The sequence below is a fragment of the Rattus norvegicus genome, chromosome 7 (genome assembly GCF_021556685.1).
Source record: "Rattus norvegicus strain SHRSP/BbbUtx chromosome 7, alternate assembly SHRSP_T2T, whole genome shotgun sequence".
NCBI classification, from domain to species: Eukaryota; Metazoa; Chordata; class Mammalia; order Rodentia; family Muridae; genus Rattus; species Rattus norvegicus.
Window position 1 is genome coordinate 129,382,340 of NC_141540.1, and position 14,617 is coordinate 129,396,956.

A 14,617-nucleotide genomic window follows, 5' to 3' on the forward strand; every position below is an offset into this window, starting at 1 on the left:
TCTCCCCAGCACTCAATACACAGAGGCAGATGGATCTCTGTGAGTTGGAGGCCAGCCTGGTCTACATACAAGTTTCAGGCCAGCTGGAGCTACACAGTAAGACTGCTTTAAAAAACAAACAAACAACAAAAAAAACCAAAAAAACAAAAAACACAGCACAGTACACTGCATAGCAGAGTCAATCTCCTTCTGGGCAGCTCAATAGGCAGGGCCTCGTCTGAGGTTGAGTAAAAAAGCTGACAGACCAAAAAAGCCCACCTAAACTGCCATTTTCACAGATGCTGTCTACAAAAATAACCTAAGATGTATTATATATTGATATAAAAACAAAAAACCTAGCAAAGTCACAAAAGGGTAATTTTGGGGGTATTTTGGAAAAGAAGGTGGGTAGAGTTGTGGTTATTGTTTTGAGACGGCCTCACCAGGTAATCCTTTCACGTTAGCCAGGTGTGGTGGTATAAACCCTAATCCCAGTACTAGAGAGGCAGAAGCAAGGCAGTCTGGATTACATAGTGATTTCCAGGACAGCCAGACCTATGAAGAGACCCTATCTCTAAAAAAAGAAGGGGAGAGAAAAAAAAAAAACCCTATGTGAGTGGCAGGGTAGTCCCTACCAGTCAGTATTCCTGTAGAGCACTGATGTCACGGGGACAGTCATGCAGTCATGGGACAGTCAGTAAAAAGCCCCAGGTGTTATGATCTACCTCCAGGCTCAGCAATGCTGTGGAACCAGACTAAGAACACATGAGGTAAGTAACTGTGGGGCTGGAACACTTAGGCTCCCTCACACCATCCTCAACAAACAATTCTAGGACCCCAAAGGCTCCTGACCACTGGGCTTACTCTACACAGAAAAGGACGGATCAACACTCACTTCATCAGTCAGCATCAATCTTCAGTTCTGAGAAGGATCTTTATATACTGTAGAGTCATGGACACAGTCACATGGCTGGGACTGGCTTCTAAACAAGGCAAAGGGAGGTACAGGCAAGGGAGGACTAAGCAGTCACAGCTTAAGTTGCTCAACAAATGGTTCTCTGTACTTCTTTTTTTTTTTTCCTTTTCTTTTTTCTTTTTTCTTTTTTTCGGAGCTGGGGACCGAACTCAGGGCCTTGCGCTTGCTACCACTGAGCTAAATCCCCAACCCCTCTCTGTACTTCTTACAGCTTTTTTTTTCCTTTATAAATTCCAGCAATCACTAGAAAGTAGAAGGCAAGCCTTGCAGAAAGAAGCTGGTACAAACCAACCAGATGCACGGGAATGCACAGGAATGCACGGGAATGCACAGGAATGCCGCCCTAAGAACGAGAATGGATCCAGGACTGCAGGCCTCCAAAGGGAACTGAGGCTCTCTGTGACACTTGATGATTCAGATTATGTTAGTCTCTGGTTTGTCCTAGGCAAAAATCATGAAAAGTAGGAAAAGAACTTCTGCCCATCCGTGTGCACAGACAAATCCACAACCTCAAGATGCCCCAGTCACTTCTGGACAGTGAATTTTAGAAACCAGCCTCCTTTCTTTTTCACTTTTTTAAAGATTTATTTACTTATTTTATGTATTTGAGTACACCATCAATGTCTTCAGACACACCAGAAGAGGGCACCAGATCTCTAATATTACAGATAGTTGTGAGCCACCATGTGGTTGCCAGGAATTGAACTCAGGACCTCTGGAAGAGCAGTGCTCTTAACACTGAACCATCTCTCCACCCCAGCCTCCTTTCTTAATGCAACATTTCCTATACATCCTACATCTTTTTTTTTTTTTCTTTTTCTTTTTTTCGGAGCTGGGGACTGAACCCAGGGCCTAGCGTTTGCTAGGCAAGCACTCTACCACTGAGCTAAATCCCCAACCCCACATCCTACATCTTTATAATGAACTCCATTCATATTCAGGACAGCTCCATGGTCAAGCTGGCAGGAGTCTCTAACCTTAGTATCAATGAATAGAATCATTACGTCATGGAAATAAAAAAAAAAAAAAAAAAAAAAAACCCAAGCATCATTTTAAAGCCTAGGTTTTCTGCCTCCCAGGACCCAAAAGTCTACAATTTACCTCTAGGCAGGGGCCAAGTGTATTATAAGTGCTATCATATGGTTGACTGTTCTCCTCCCATGAAATAAGAAAAGGAAGGCTCCTCTCAGACACTCTCACCATGCCCATGCCTATGTGGTAAGTAACTTCCCAGCCTACTCAGGTAACTGACAAACCAGCACAAAAGTATGAAGACAAAAGCCCCACAGAGAAGGAAGACCCCAGGCCCTGAGGATGAACACCTATTCTAATCATCATAGGAAGACTGGTCAGGCAGAAACCACCCTCAGTCTGGACTTGTTCTGAAGTCCCACCAAAGATGTCAAACTAGATCTAAGAAACAACACACTCTGAAACACTGAGGCACGGTGGCACACACCTTTATTCTCAGCAGTTGGAAGGCAGAGGCAGGTGGATCTCTTGAGTTCAAATCCAGCCTGGTCAACATAGACCTGTCTCAAACAAACAAAAAAGACCATCAATACTGTAGACCAGTGGTTCTCAATCTGTAGGCTGTGACCCTTTTGGCAAAACTCTATCTCCAAAAATATTTAATTGTAACAGTAGCAAAATTACAGTTATAAAATAAGAACAAAAGGAAGAACATTCTTCCAGGTATCACAGAAGACAAAGACAAACCATCCAAACCCAGGAAAGCTGAAAAGACTAAACAGCCAAAATGGTGTCCCCTGCCTCTAGGTAGAGCCTGCCTACCTCTAGGCCCTCTGGCCCCTTACCTTCCATTTGACCCAATGCTCTAGCACCTTAGAACAAAGCAGGTATCAGAATGGTCTTCCTATGACTCACAGGGCCTGAGTGTTGTGTGAGGCAGGCTGGGTTGGGGCATGGAGCTGGAGGCACAGATATGGAGCAACGACCAGGTATCAAGATCACCTCTAGAAGGTGACCATGTACAGGACAGGACACCTGCGTGTCCTTCCCCACTGCAAAGGGTAACTTAAACCTGCGCCCTGAGAGCACATGACCATGTAAGGCCTCTCCTACAACCCATACATAAGGATTGTCAGAATTCACAGCAGAACACTAGCAGCAAATAACTGGGTGATGTAATGCAGTCCTTCTTTCTTATGCAGTCCTTTTTGTTCCCTTTATTTTTATGTTTTGAAATGTTATCACTAAAAAAATTCTAACAGCCAGACTTGGAAGTCCTGCTCCATCCCACAAGAAGAGACTCTGGGCAGCTCTGGCACTAAGTCCATCCCAATGTCAGCTTCAAGTGGACTCACAGCAGCAGTAGTGAGGCAAAGGAACAACCCTACCCCCAATAAACGTCTAAAGGAAGTCCACTTCTACCTATGCCAAAGTAACTATGTAAGAATTAAGAGGACATCAGCCACACTGGAGATGCACAGGAGACCCAGATCCACTAAGGGAAGGTGTACAGGTTGGGGACAGAGTCGGTACACAGTGATTTCAGCTCGACAGTGATCCAGCTTTCTAGGGGCACGCTGCTGCAGCTCAGTAGGCGGGCCCACTCATCTCTCAGACAGAGAGTTCCTCTCTTTCCAGTGGCCAGCTCTCAGGTGGGCTCTGCCTTCCACACATGACAGTGTGTGTCATTTGTACTTTTCTGTTGGTTGTTTAAATGCTTCCCCAACATCACTTCTGTAGCTGCATCTGCCTGCTTTCCAAGGCCCTGCACAGCAGCAAGCCCTCCTTACACTGCTCTCAGGAGATGCAGGGCATGGCTTCCACCTGGCAGGGAAGGAGCCAACCGTGGCAGACGGAAATGTTTATCAAATGCAGATGCTCTTTGCCAGGAGGAGGCTACATGCGGACAACCTCACATAACAAGTCAAAGGTTCATTCTTACAACGATGCTACCCAACAGCCCAGTTAAACGACGTGGCCCCCTCTTCGTGCAGCTCACTGAAGCCCTGGCTCACACCAGCGCAATGTCCAGCATCCCCAAGGAGTATGATACATACCAGCCCACAAAGAGCAAAATTCACATTATATTTTTACTGAATGCATAATATTTCTGCATGTACCGTTTTTCAAAACTGGTAACTAAGCCAGGCATGCTGTGGACACGCCTTCAACCCCAGCCTTCAGGGGGCAGAGGCACATGGAGGGAGTCGGATCTTACCTCAAAAACTTACGTAGACAGACAGACTGACTGACTGACTAGGGGAGGAGGGAAGAGAGGGTAGAGAGAAAAAAGTCAGGTGTGTTGGTACACGTCTTTAATCACAACACTTGGGAAGCAAAAACAGACAGATCTCTGAGTTGGTGGCCAGCAGGACCTACAGAGCGAGTTCTCGTACAGTCAGTACCATGCAAGAGGAAAAACCCTTTCTGTCAAATGCTAAATAAACAAACAAACAGCTGTGCCATTAACAAAAAGAGAAAAAAGCTGGTAAGTCAAATCTTAAGTCAGGGACTGGCCATACAGTAAGCCACCAGAAGCATGGGGAGGGGAGTGTACAGAACTCAAACCAGAGACCACACGAAAAGGCAAGACCCGGTCTACCTACTGAATGCATCAAGTGCTCACACGTCACTTGGTCTTTTCCCAGAGACATCAGGACTGGCAGTGTGAACAGCAAAGAGGAGGAGAGCAGTCTCACTAGCCCAGCACCAACCACTACTTGGGCATCTGAGTAAACTGCACGCCAAGCATCTGGCGACAGAGGCTATCTGAGTCAAGTCCCAGATCTGGGCACACACAGCTGCTGCTCACCAGCAGCCTGTTCCAGGGATAAAGAATATGGCCCCATATGGCCAAGGCAGGGAAGAACCAGGCTTCATACTTCAGGGGAGGGAACAAATAAGCTTTGCCCTTTACCTGTTCCTTCTCTTTCCTCCTCTGTGAGACAGAATCAGATGGATGAGCAGGGTAACAGCAAATTCTATCAGAAGAGCATAGAAAAACACATCAAAATGTTTTTCTTTAAAAAAAAAAAAAAAATTGGCAAGGTCTGGAGAGATGGCTCAGCGGTTAAGAGCACTGACTGCTCTTCCAGAGGTCCTGAGTTCAATTCCCAGAAAATTCATACTATAGTATGTACTCATACTTAAAAGAAATTGGCAGAGTAGTGGTGGTGCACGCCTTTGGGACGCAGGGACAGGGAGATGTCAAGTTCAAGGCCAGCCTGGTCTACAGGGTGAGTTCCAGGACAGCCAGGACCATACAGGAAAACCCTGCCTCAGAAAACATACACACACACACACACACACACACACACACACACACACACACAAAAGGACAAAAACCCACACAAAAATTGTCTTCTTTAGACCTTCCTCAGTCTCTCTATGTAACCCTGGCTCTCCTGGAGCTCACCACATAGACTAGGGTGGCCTTGAACTCTGTACAGAAATCCTCCTGCCTCTGCTTCCCAAGGGCTGGGCACGGAACGGTACAGTACAGTATGGTCCCCAGCACTGCCTGCCCTCAGTCTACTAGTTACAGCTGGTGCCAAGGAGCTGTTCAACCATATTCAATTCCACCTCACTGGTGACTCAAAACCCACCCCAACTCTAGTTCCAGGGGATCTGAGTAGAGGGAACCAGTCATACACATGGTACGCATATATAGGTACAGGCAAAACACACATACAAAATGAATAAATCTTTAAAAAGCAGCAGCAGCAGCAGCAAGCAGCTATGCATGATGACTTACACCTGTAATTCCATTATTCACGAGGCTGAGGCTGGCAGTCTGAAACCTGCCTGGGTTATATAGTGAAATCCTGTCACAAAACAAAACAGGACAAAACAAAGGAAGGCAAGCCAGGACAGGACAGTGAGCACTTGACAAGCTGAAGCAAGAGACTCACAGTTCTGAGGCCGACCGGGCGTGTGCTCCATAAGCCCCAGGTAGTCTTGGCCTATAAATAAGACCTTGTCTGGAGGAGAAAAACACGAGCCACAATGCACCTCTTATCTGCTGAATTCCACAACAGACCCTGGAAGATTTAAGTTTAAAGCTTCGAGTTCTTTCCTCAATGGCTCTGAAGGACAGAGTCTTTGTTGTCACCTGCAGATCCTCCTTGCAACAGTCCCGCCCACCTGGCAGCTTTCATGTCCCAAAACCTGAACATCAGGAACCACAGGACAGGGTGCAGGATCACACCACCTGCAACAGAGCATCTGGCACTGGCCAGAGAAAGCAACGACAAGACGACTGATGGCTCAGCTATTTCACTTTTGGTAAAGCAGAACCTCCCTGAGCAGAGGCTCTTCACATAACCCTATGCTTTCTGCCTCTACAGACACAGAAATCCCAGAGAGACCATCTTCTAAGTCAGGCTGAAAAACTTTTCAGGCATGCTGGTCCTAATGGGACTCTTCTCTGAACAAGGGGTTGGTTATGAGACCTCTGTGTTTGATTCACTGACTAGAAGTATAGGTCTACAAAAACAAACAGCATTTACCCATTTCAAACTCTAGCATAAAGGCAGTGCTAGCTCTTTTTCCATTTGTGCTCCTAGCTCAAACAGTAAGCCCACTGTGGCACAATGCCCAACTCCACGGTATAACCACAGCATGCTAGTAAGAATGATTAACTTCTTCAAACCAGACATTCATAATAACACACACACACAAAACTAATGTTCGCTCGCTGTGTTAAAGACAGCTTCTGAGCAGTGGTGGTGGTGCACGCCTTTGATCATAGCACTCATAAGGCAGGGGCAGGCAGTGGATGGGAGTTCCAGGACAGCCAAGAACACAAGAGACTTGATCTCAAAACACAAACAAACACACACACACACACACACACACCCCTGAAATCTACTGTCCACCATGTATGTTGCTTTAGGGCAGTTGCCTCACATGAACTTCGTCATCTTGGGGCTCTACAAACCTGACCAGACTAAAAGTCCACGCCCCCTTCACAAAAAAATCACTTCCTCAAGGCTCTAAAATGGATTCAAATGGATGCAAAAGGAGTGGATTCACTTGGCATTCACAGGCTATGATGTGATATACAGTACATTTCTTGAAATAATGGAACAAAAACAGCATGCCACAGAGCAAGTCCAGAAGACACAAGGAGACAAGTCCTCCCTCAGGGAACACAGATGCAGGGCTTGGCACAGCAGCCCTCCTGCAGATCAAGCGACATGTGCACTACTGCAGACGTAAGTAGTAGAAGAAGTCAAGTATGGTTGGAGCATCCTGAATCCCAGCACCAGGGAGACAGGGAGAGGATCCCTGGGAGTTCAAGGCGGGCAGGAAGACAGAACACCATCTCCCTGCTGACAGCAGCCCTGGTTCTAACCTCATCTCAATGGTCACCTTACTGAGGATGGTGGTTCACTTTTCCAGATGCTTTTCTACAAGGTCCTAAAATCTGGTAAGAAGGCAGTTTAATGGCATTGTAGATAGAAACAAAACTCAGGATGCTGAGATCCAGAAGCCCAGGGTTGAACACTGGTGTGGCTGTGGCTCCCATTGAGCATACCTACCTTATATTCACGGTCAACAGGTGACTAAGAACCATACATTATCCCAATCTGTAATTTCTCTTGCACTTACGCCCCACTGGGCAGTAGTGAATGAATGGCTACAGCTTAGGACACAGACTATCAGGAGGTGCGGTGGAGATGTGCCAGGACTCCTGCAGGCCCTGACTTGTGTCCTGCATCAAGTCCTTCCCTCCAGGCCCATCTGAGCTGAAGCTCAGATGCACTTACCTCTGAGGGGGGATATATGGAGCACACACGGTCGGCAGGACCGCGCAGGGCTCAGCCAGTGCTTTCTTAGCCTTTTTTGCTTTTTTCCTGACCTTGGATGTAGACCTGACCGTTTTGACTGAGCTTTCTTTTCGACACACACCATTTTTCATTTCAACATCTCCATAAATGTTCAGAGGCCTCCGGGTACAGCCTGGAGGTGTGTGGACATCACAGTAAGCAGTCTTTCTGACAGAGAAGGTGGTGCTGCCTCCAGTCAGCTCCTTCACAGGCTCCATCTTCATGTACAGACCAGCCTTCTGGGCACACGTCACATGGAATGCTGTGTAGCAATTTGCTTTGTGGCACTGAATGCAGGCACCCACGCCTTTCTGCTTACAGAGGTAGCACGTCAGTTTCCACCGGGCAGGAGGTATGTTCCTCACACCATCGATGGGCTCAATGAATACCGTGTTGGCAAAGCCAACCTCTGGGATCCACAGTGCACATACCACATGGCCCCAGCGGTCATCGTCTGTCTTTTTGAAGGCACCACCCTTATTCGGGCACAGCACGCAATCCGCAGGGCGGGCCCGAGACTGCAGGCAGTGGCGGCAAAGCCACTGGCCCTCAGGGATGTAGGGCACCCCGTAGCACTCCTGGTGCACAGCCAGGTTGCACATGTCACAGAAGAGTATAACGTTGCTGTTCTGGCATTCGCCATCCATGCAGATGCAGCACACAGCGTCCTCGTCTATCAAGGACTGGTGTTCACCCTGCTTCTGGTTCTCACAGTAGGACTCCTTCTCAAAGCGGTCCATCAGGAACTCAAACATGTTCTGTGACACGGCAGAGACACAGTCGCCCTTCCGCTTCTCATTGATGATCTCTAACCAGGCGTAATCTTCCTCATCCATGTCGTACTCTACCTCGTTGTCCAGCTCCTCGGCTGACTTCTCGATGAACTTGTAGTACACAGGGGGCCTCCTGGGTGCAGATGGAGGACTATACTCCACAATCCGCACCTTGGGCTCAGGAAGGGCACTGGCTGAAGCCGGTGTGCCATGGGTGCTGGGCAAGACTTCATTTTTCTTTTTGACTCTGTTGTTTTTGTGACGCTTAGTTCTTAAGCAAACAGGTGGCCTCTCACTGTTTTCTTTATTACTGTTGCATTCACTCATTTCTTGAGCAGTGAGGTCATCTTCTAGAATGATCTCCAAGGGATCGAAAATACTGATCCGATGCAAACGCCCTTCGATTTCTATCTCCACCATCCTTTGAGCTTGTGCGTATGTCAATGTTTCACGAGTGGGGGAGTGTTTAATACTGCACGGGGAAGAAGGATGCCTCGCTGCAGAACCTCGATGACATCGTCCTTTCCTCCTCATTTGGCAATGATTACCTAGAATAAAGTCAAAGAAAAGTTAACTCCATGCAGGGTGACAGAAGACTTCAGAAAACTACAAAATATGCTTGGGCAGCACTAACAAATCACCCCACAAAGCTCAGAGTTGAAGACTTCCAAACACATTACAACAAGCCTCCAACAGTAACCTCCCTCACCACACCCAGGTAAAGGTACTGACAGTCAGGGAAGACAGCAGGAAGCTGCAGCCCTCGGGGTTCCTGCTGAATAGCTAGGGCACAGGTGCATTCCACCCACAAGTCACCTTTTTAGACCAAGCCAAAAGTTACCTACAAACAGCAACATAGGTCTCCAGAGCTGAGAGCTTGGCCTCTTGCCCACAAGTCAGACTGTTTTACTGACAGACTTCACAACAGAGACTATGGCCTGTGGCCACCTACTCTTAGCAATCCCTTAGGTCTTTCTTTCTCACTACTGCCCAGCAGAGTGCTCCTGGGAACTTTGTGCTGGGGGCCAGAAGCATCCATAACTCAACAGCATAAAGTAGTCCATTCTTTCCACAAACATCCCATACAGGACTTGAAGGGAACGCTGTGCTGGTCTGTGGGAGATCTTTGCCCCAAGAGCCCAATGGAGCTTTTAGGACGCCTCAGCAGTGACCACCCTGGAAGCTGCCGTGGCAGCACCAGCCTTTCCCTTTCACTCAGGCCAGGACCTGGCTGTGGGCTGGGCCACATACTCTCCAAGTACGCCTAGCTGAGGGCAAGGTATCAAGTGGCACTTCTGCTCTCCTCCTGATACACTTGAAAGTGCTCAGCTCTTGCCCCCCAAAAAAAGGATGGTTTCCCTCAGACCACAGCCTGCAGAGCCCCCCACCCCACCCCTTATCACTGGTTCACATGCCTGAAAACTTCAGAGATGTGTTCATTTCCAGTATGAACAAAACCAGGGAGCTAACAGCCTACACTCCCACTCCTTGTAGTGGACTCCTCACTTTTAGTTTTCTCCGATGCAGATCTTATGTGCAGACGTGCCCACTCTGGACCACTAGTCAAGCAGAATGAACACATGGAGTAACAAGGGCCAGGGCCACTCATGCCTCCCACTGAACAAGCCCACTCAACTGACAAGTAGATAAAGACTGACTCCCAAAATATACCAAGTTGAAATGTCAGAATAGCCCACAAGCAGGGCTCTCCAGGAACCCCGAATTCTCAGCTCATACTTATCTTACTAGTCTCTGAGAAAAGCCCTCGAAGAGCAGACTTCATGTTTTAAATCCCAAAAGGAAATCTCTGCAAATCTTATACGCATTTTTAAAGACAGACCTTGCAGATTGCAGAAACCCACATTCTGTAGATACTATCGCTCTATGAACAAGAACAGCAGACCCCAATGCACCTGCATCTGAGGAGCTTCCAGGTGCCTGCTCAGCAAAGGATTCTAAGGGAGCTGTCATCAAAGCAGCCCTAGCCAGCCCTAGGCCTCTAGCAACATCCCTGAGATGAGATAGGTGCAAATCCAGGTGTCAGCACCATATTCTGCACAGAAAGAACCACAGTTCACCTCGGATGCTTCACAATTTACTACTGAGGCAGGCAGAAGCAACAGCTCCCAGATTAAAAACAAACATGTAATTTTCTCCTCTACAGTAAAGTACTGTAACCAGCCTGTCAAACCCCACATTCTCCTAGTGAGCACTGAAGGTCTTTAAACCACTTTTCTACAAGAACTGAACCTAATACTTAATGGCCACAGCTACTCTGTAATTTGAAAATGTAATTGTGACCGGGGGAAAGAGGGCATTTAGAGGCACTGCCCAGCAGTGACCAACAATCTCATCTGCTTCCTCATTTTCATACACCCAGCACTTTGACCCTCTGGCTCTATGCAGGAATGAGCATTTCCATGAAAGAATCAGCAAAGGCAATAAGCATGGTTCTCCAGAAATAACTGTGCTAAACGCATCCTAAAAAGCTTTGTTAGCAGAAAGAGGGAAAGACTCTGCTCAAAATCAGCTCAGTTCATTTCCTGCCTGGTTTGTAGACAAGCCATTTAAACTCTTCCAGCTTCTACCCCTCACTGTGAAAGCACACAGGAAAGACACTTACTCTAAAGTGACAATCTGAGGAGTAAACACAGACTCAGAACAGTGCTAGATCCAACAAGTGATAAAACAGTAACTAAATAATATCAAAATTCTGTAACTATGTGTTACCAGATGACAGATACTCTAAAACAGTCGCGGCTGGGTGAAGTGAATGTCCTCCATTAAGGGGGCGGTTTCCTAGGTGTGTGTAAGTGTGTCACAACTGCAGTGCACGATGAGGAGCAGTGTTTTCTGCAAATTAAGCATAGGAAAGTTGCTTCTCTCCTAAAGGCCCAAGAAAGCCGCGCACGCGCGTTCGTTTCTCGGCGTTTCCTGCACACATCCACGGAGTTTGGCGGAGCTGCGGGCTTACTCCGGAGATACCAGGCCCCGCTCGACTTAGGAAATCTTCCGAGCCCGTCCCTCTTCAAGGGAGTTTCCTGTCTTGGCAAAATAGATCGGACCTATCTGTTACATAATGCGACCGGCTCCGCACCGCCAAGGCTACAGGCGAGGACGTGGGCAGACGCCACGAGACCCCAGGCCTTCCGCCTCCTCCGCTGTCCGACGCCCGTCCCCGCAGTTGCCCCAGCTGCACAGACAGCCGGGCCGCCCAGAGCCCGCCCGGCCCGGCGGCTTCCCCGCCTCCTGAAACCTGCCGCCCGCTCCATTCTCTTGGCCGCCCCTCCCGCGCCGCGGCGGCCTCCTTCTACTCCTCTGTCTCCCCGACCCCGCCGCGGCCTCCGTGTCCCTCTCCGCCCCCACCCGGCTGCGGCCTCCGCCTCCGCGATTTCGCCGCGGCCTCGCCTCCCAGACCCGGCCTCTCGGGCAAGCCGCCGGCACCCATCTCGGCGTCCCCGGCCGCGCCGGCTCACGGCGGCACTCGCCCGCTCGGCCTTCTCAGTTCCTCCGGCTCCCGCGCCCACCAGGCCTCACGGCCTCCGGGCCTCGCCGCCCCGACTCTCCGGCCTCCCCGCCCGCGGACAATGCGGAGCCGCCGCTGCCGCCTCTAAACATGGCGCCTGCACCTCCGCCCCGGCCGGCGAGGCGGGCGGCGAACGGCGACCGTCAGACACTCACCTTCGGGGCGCCGCGGCCGCGGGAGCCCGGCGGGCGGGCGGGCGCGGGGGCCGGCGCGGCCGAGGCGGCGCTAATGGCGCCGCGGCTCCTCCGCCAACGGCCGCGCAGCCGTGCCCCGCCGGGCTCCGGGGCGCGCTCGGCCAGCGGCTCCGGACCCGCAGGGCGCCACGGCTCGGGCGGGGTCGGCGGCGCCGGCACAGCCGGCTAAGGCCGGCTCGGGGCCCGGCCGGGCGGAGGACGCGAACGCGGAGCTGCTCGGACGCCTGCCGAGGCGCTGCTCGCTCCCCAGCGAAGCAAACAATGCGGCGAGCGCTCCGCCCGGCGCGCTGCGTGCGAGACGCGCCCCGCCCGCCGCCGCCATGACGCGCGCCGCACCAAGCCGGGATAAGGGGGCGGGGCGGGACGCGAAGGAGAGAGTGGGGTGACCAGGAAGGGTGGCTCTCAGGGAGTTAGGGTGGGGATCCGGAGCGGGGGATGGGAGGAGTGCTGCAAGAGTGGGGTGACTAGGAGGAGAGTTCTGGGGGAGACAGGATAAGGCTCCTGAGGAGTAAAGGACTGCTGTAAGAGTAGGGTAACCAGATGATGTTTACTGTGGGGTCAGTAGCAGTGAGTAGAGCCAGAATGTTGACCCTAAGGAGCCAGGCGGAGTTTCCTGAGTGCGTGATTTTTAAGGGACTGGTTCTTGAGAGAATCAAGAGGTGCATCCTAAGGGGGGTAAGAGGAGTTCATGAAGGATGAGTTAAGAGGGAATGGAAATAAGGGCTCTGATGAAGGGTCATCAAACAAGGGTAGATCCCTCTGAGGAATAAATGACAAGGATGGGAACCCTCAGGTGGCATAGAAAGGCACTAAAAATGGCACAAGATGAGGTCAGTGGTTGGGTAGGAGAGGGTATGGAAAGGAACTGAGGATGGCTAGCTAGTTACTGTGACAAGTACTGGAGCTCTCAGAAACTATGGGGCAGCCAGGGGGCATGCCCTCTTTTTTTGTTTGGTTGTTGGTTGGCTTTTGGTTTTGTTGTTTTGAGACTAAGTATTTCTGGCTGTCTGGAACTCACTATGTAGACAGAGACCTGCCTCCCTAAAAGCATGGGCTGCCACGCATGTGACTTAGGCCTTCCTCTTACAAGCACTGCCCTAGTAGAGGTGATTAAGCATTGATGTCTACCTAGGACCTGGTAAACACTATAGAGCAGCAGTTCTCAGCCTTCCTACTACTGTTGACCAATGTTGTGGTGACCCCCCCAGCCATAAAGTTATTTCATTTCTACTTCATAACTATCATTTGCTGCTGTTATGGATGTAAATATCTGATATGCAGGACCACTAAAGGGGTCGTGGCTCACAGGTTAAAAACTTCTGCTGCCCAGCCTTGAAGGTTTCAAGATCAGGGCCCTGTGGCTTGGACTGGTCCCACTCTCCAGCTCATTCCTTCTACTTTAGTCTTTAGTTTAAAAAGTTAGTGGCTTCTTGAGAATGTTAATTATGAGATTAATCTCTAAATATTTCGAAATGTGGGTGAAGACTAGGTGGCTCTTTGGTTGCCTTGGAAGTCTTGTGTCAGATGTCGTGTGCCTGTGACATTCAGGACAAAGCTTTCCCTCAGGAGCGGAGCTGCTTCCCCCACAGGACAGGCAGGGCAGGCTCCCTGCTCAGGCTATACCACCAGTTACTGGAACAAAGCAGTCTGCTCGGTTATGCATCCATGCCAGGTCGGGGCTGGAGCCCCATGAGCTTTCCGCTGGCCAACTCTCATATCCCATTGTAGCCAAACTATGGGCTGGAAAGTAGTTGTTTTGTTGTTGTTTTATTTTTCAATACAAGGCCTCTCAATGTATCTCTGAACTTCCTCTGTAGACCAGACAGGCCTTGAACTCAAGAGATTTGCATGCCTCTGCCTCCAGAGCTCTGGGATTAAAGGCGATTGCCCTGCTGGAAAATAGTCTTTAAGGGTGAGTTCATTCTGGAGCCACTCCCAAGCCAGGCCTCATGTTTAGCTAGTATTCTCTTCAGGCACACCAGTGAGCCATGGAAGGAGAACCCGTGAGGCCTGAGCACATATGCCGCAAAGCCAGGAACTGCAAGCGCTGCCTCTTCTAGAGACATCCACTCATCTGAATCTAAGCATGCCGGACAACTGGCCATGAAGAACAAGCAAGATGAGCTCTCAACCTCCTCTTACCTTAGGAAAACTAAATGCAAACCAACGAGGGGAGGAGCTCCCACAGCACAGAGCAAAAGTAAGACACTGTCTCATAAATCCAAAGTTGAGAAGACACAAAGCCTTCACAGAGCAGGAAGGGCTGAGGGAGAATGGCACTTCTCAGAGAAAGCAGTTCTTAGTAGGTTGTGGGGTCCCACAGACAGGCATGAGACGGAGCCTACGACTTCAAGGATTAAAGCAAC

General features: G+C 49.8%; 1 protein-coding gene across 8 annotated transcripts in view; it reads right to left on the bottom strand.

Annotated features, from left to right (window-relative positions):
* The window catches only part of Brd1 (bromodomain containing 1), a 47,866-nt gene extending 35,350 nt beyond the window's left edge, over positions 1 to 12,516 (bottom strand). For all 8 annotated transcript variants that reach the window (XR_015624122.1, NM_001108103.3, XM_087557512.1 and 5 more), the window contains exons 1-2: positions 12,213 to 12,516; positions 7,699 to 9,079 (exon numbers count right to left, since the gene is read on the bottom strand). Coding sequence is in view for 7 of the 8 variants with exons in the window: in NM_001108103.3 (NP_001101573.1) it covers positions 7,699 to 9,065 (1,367 nt within the window). In the remaining variant the exon portion in view is untranslated. The remainder of the gene's footprint in view (positions 1 to 7,698; positions 9,080 to 12,212) is intronic.
* Between the last annotated feature and the right edge of the window lie 2,101 nt (positions 12,517 to 14,617).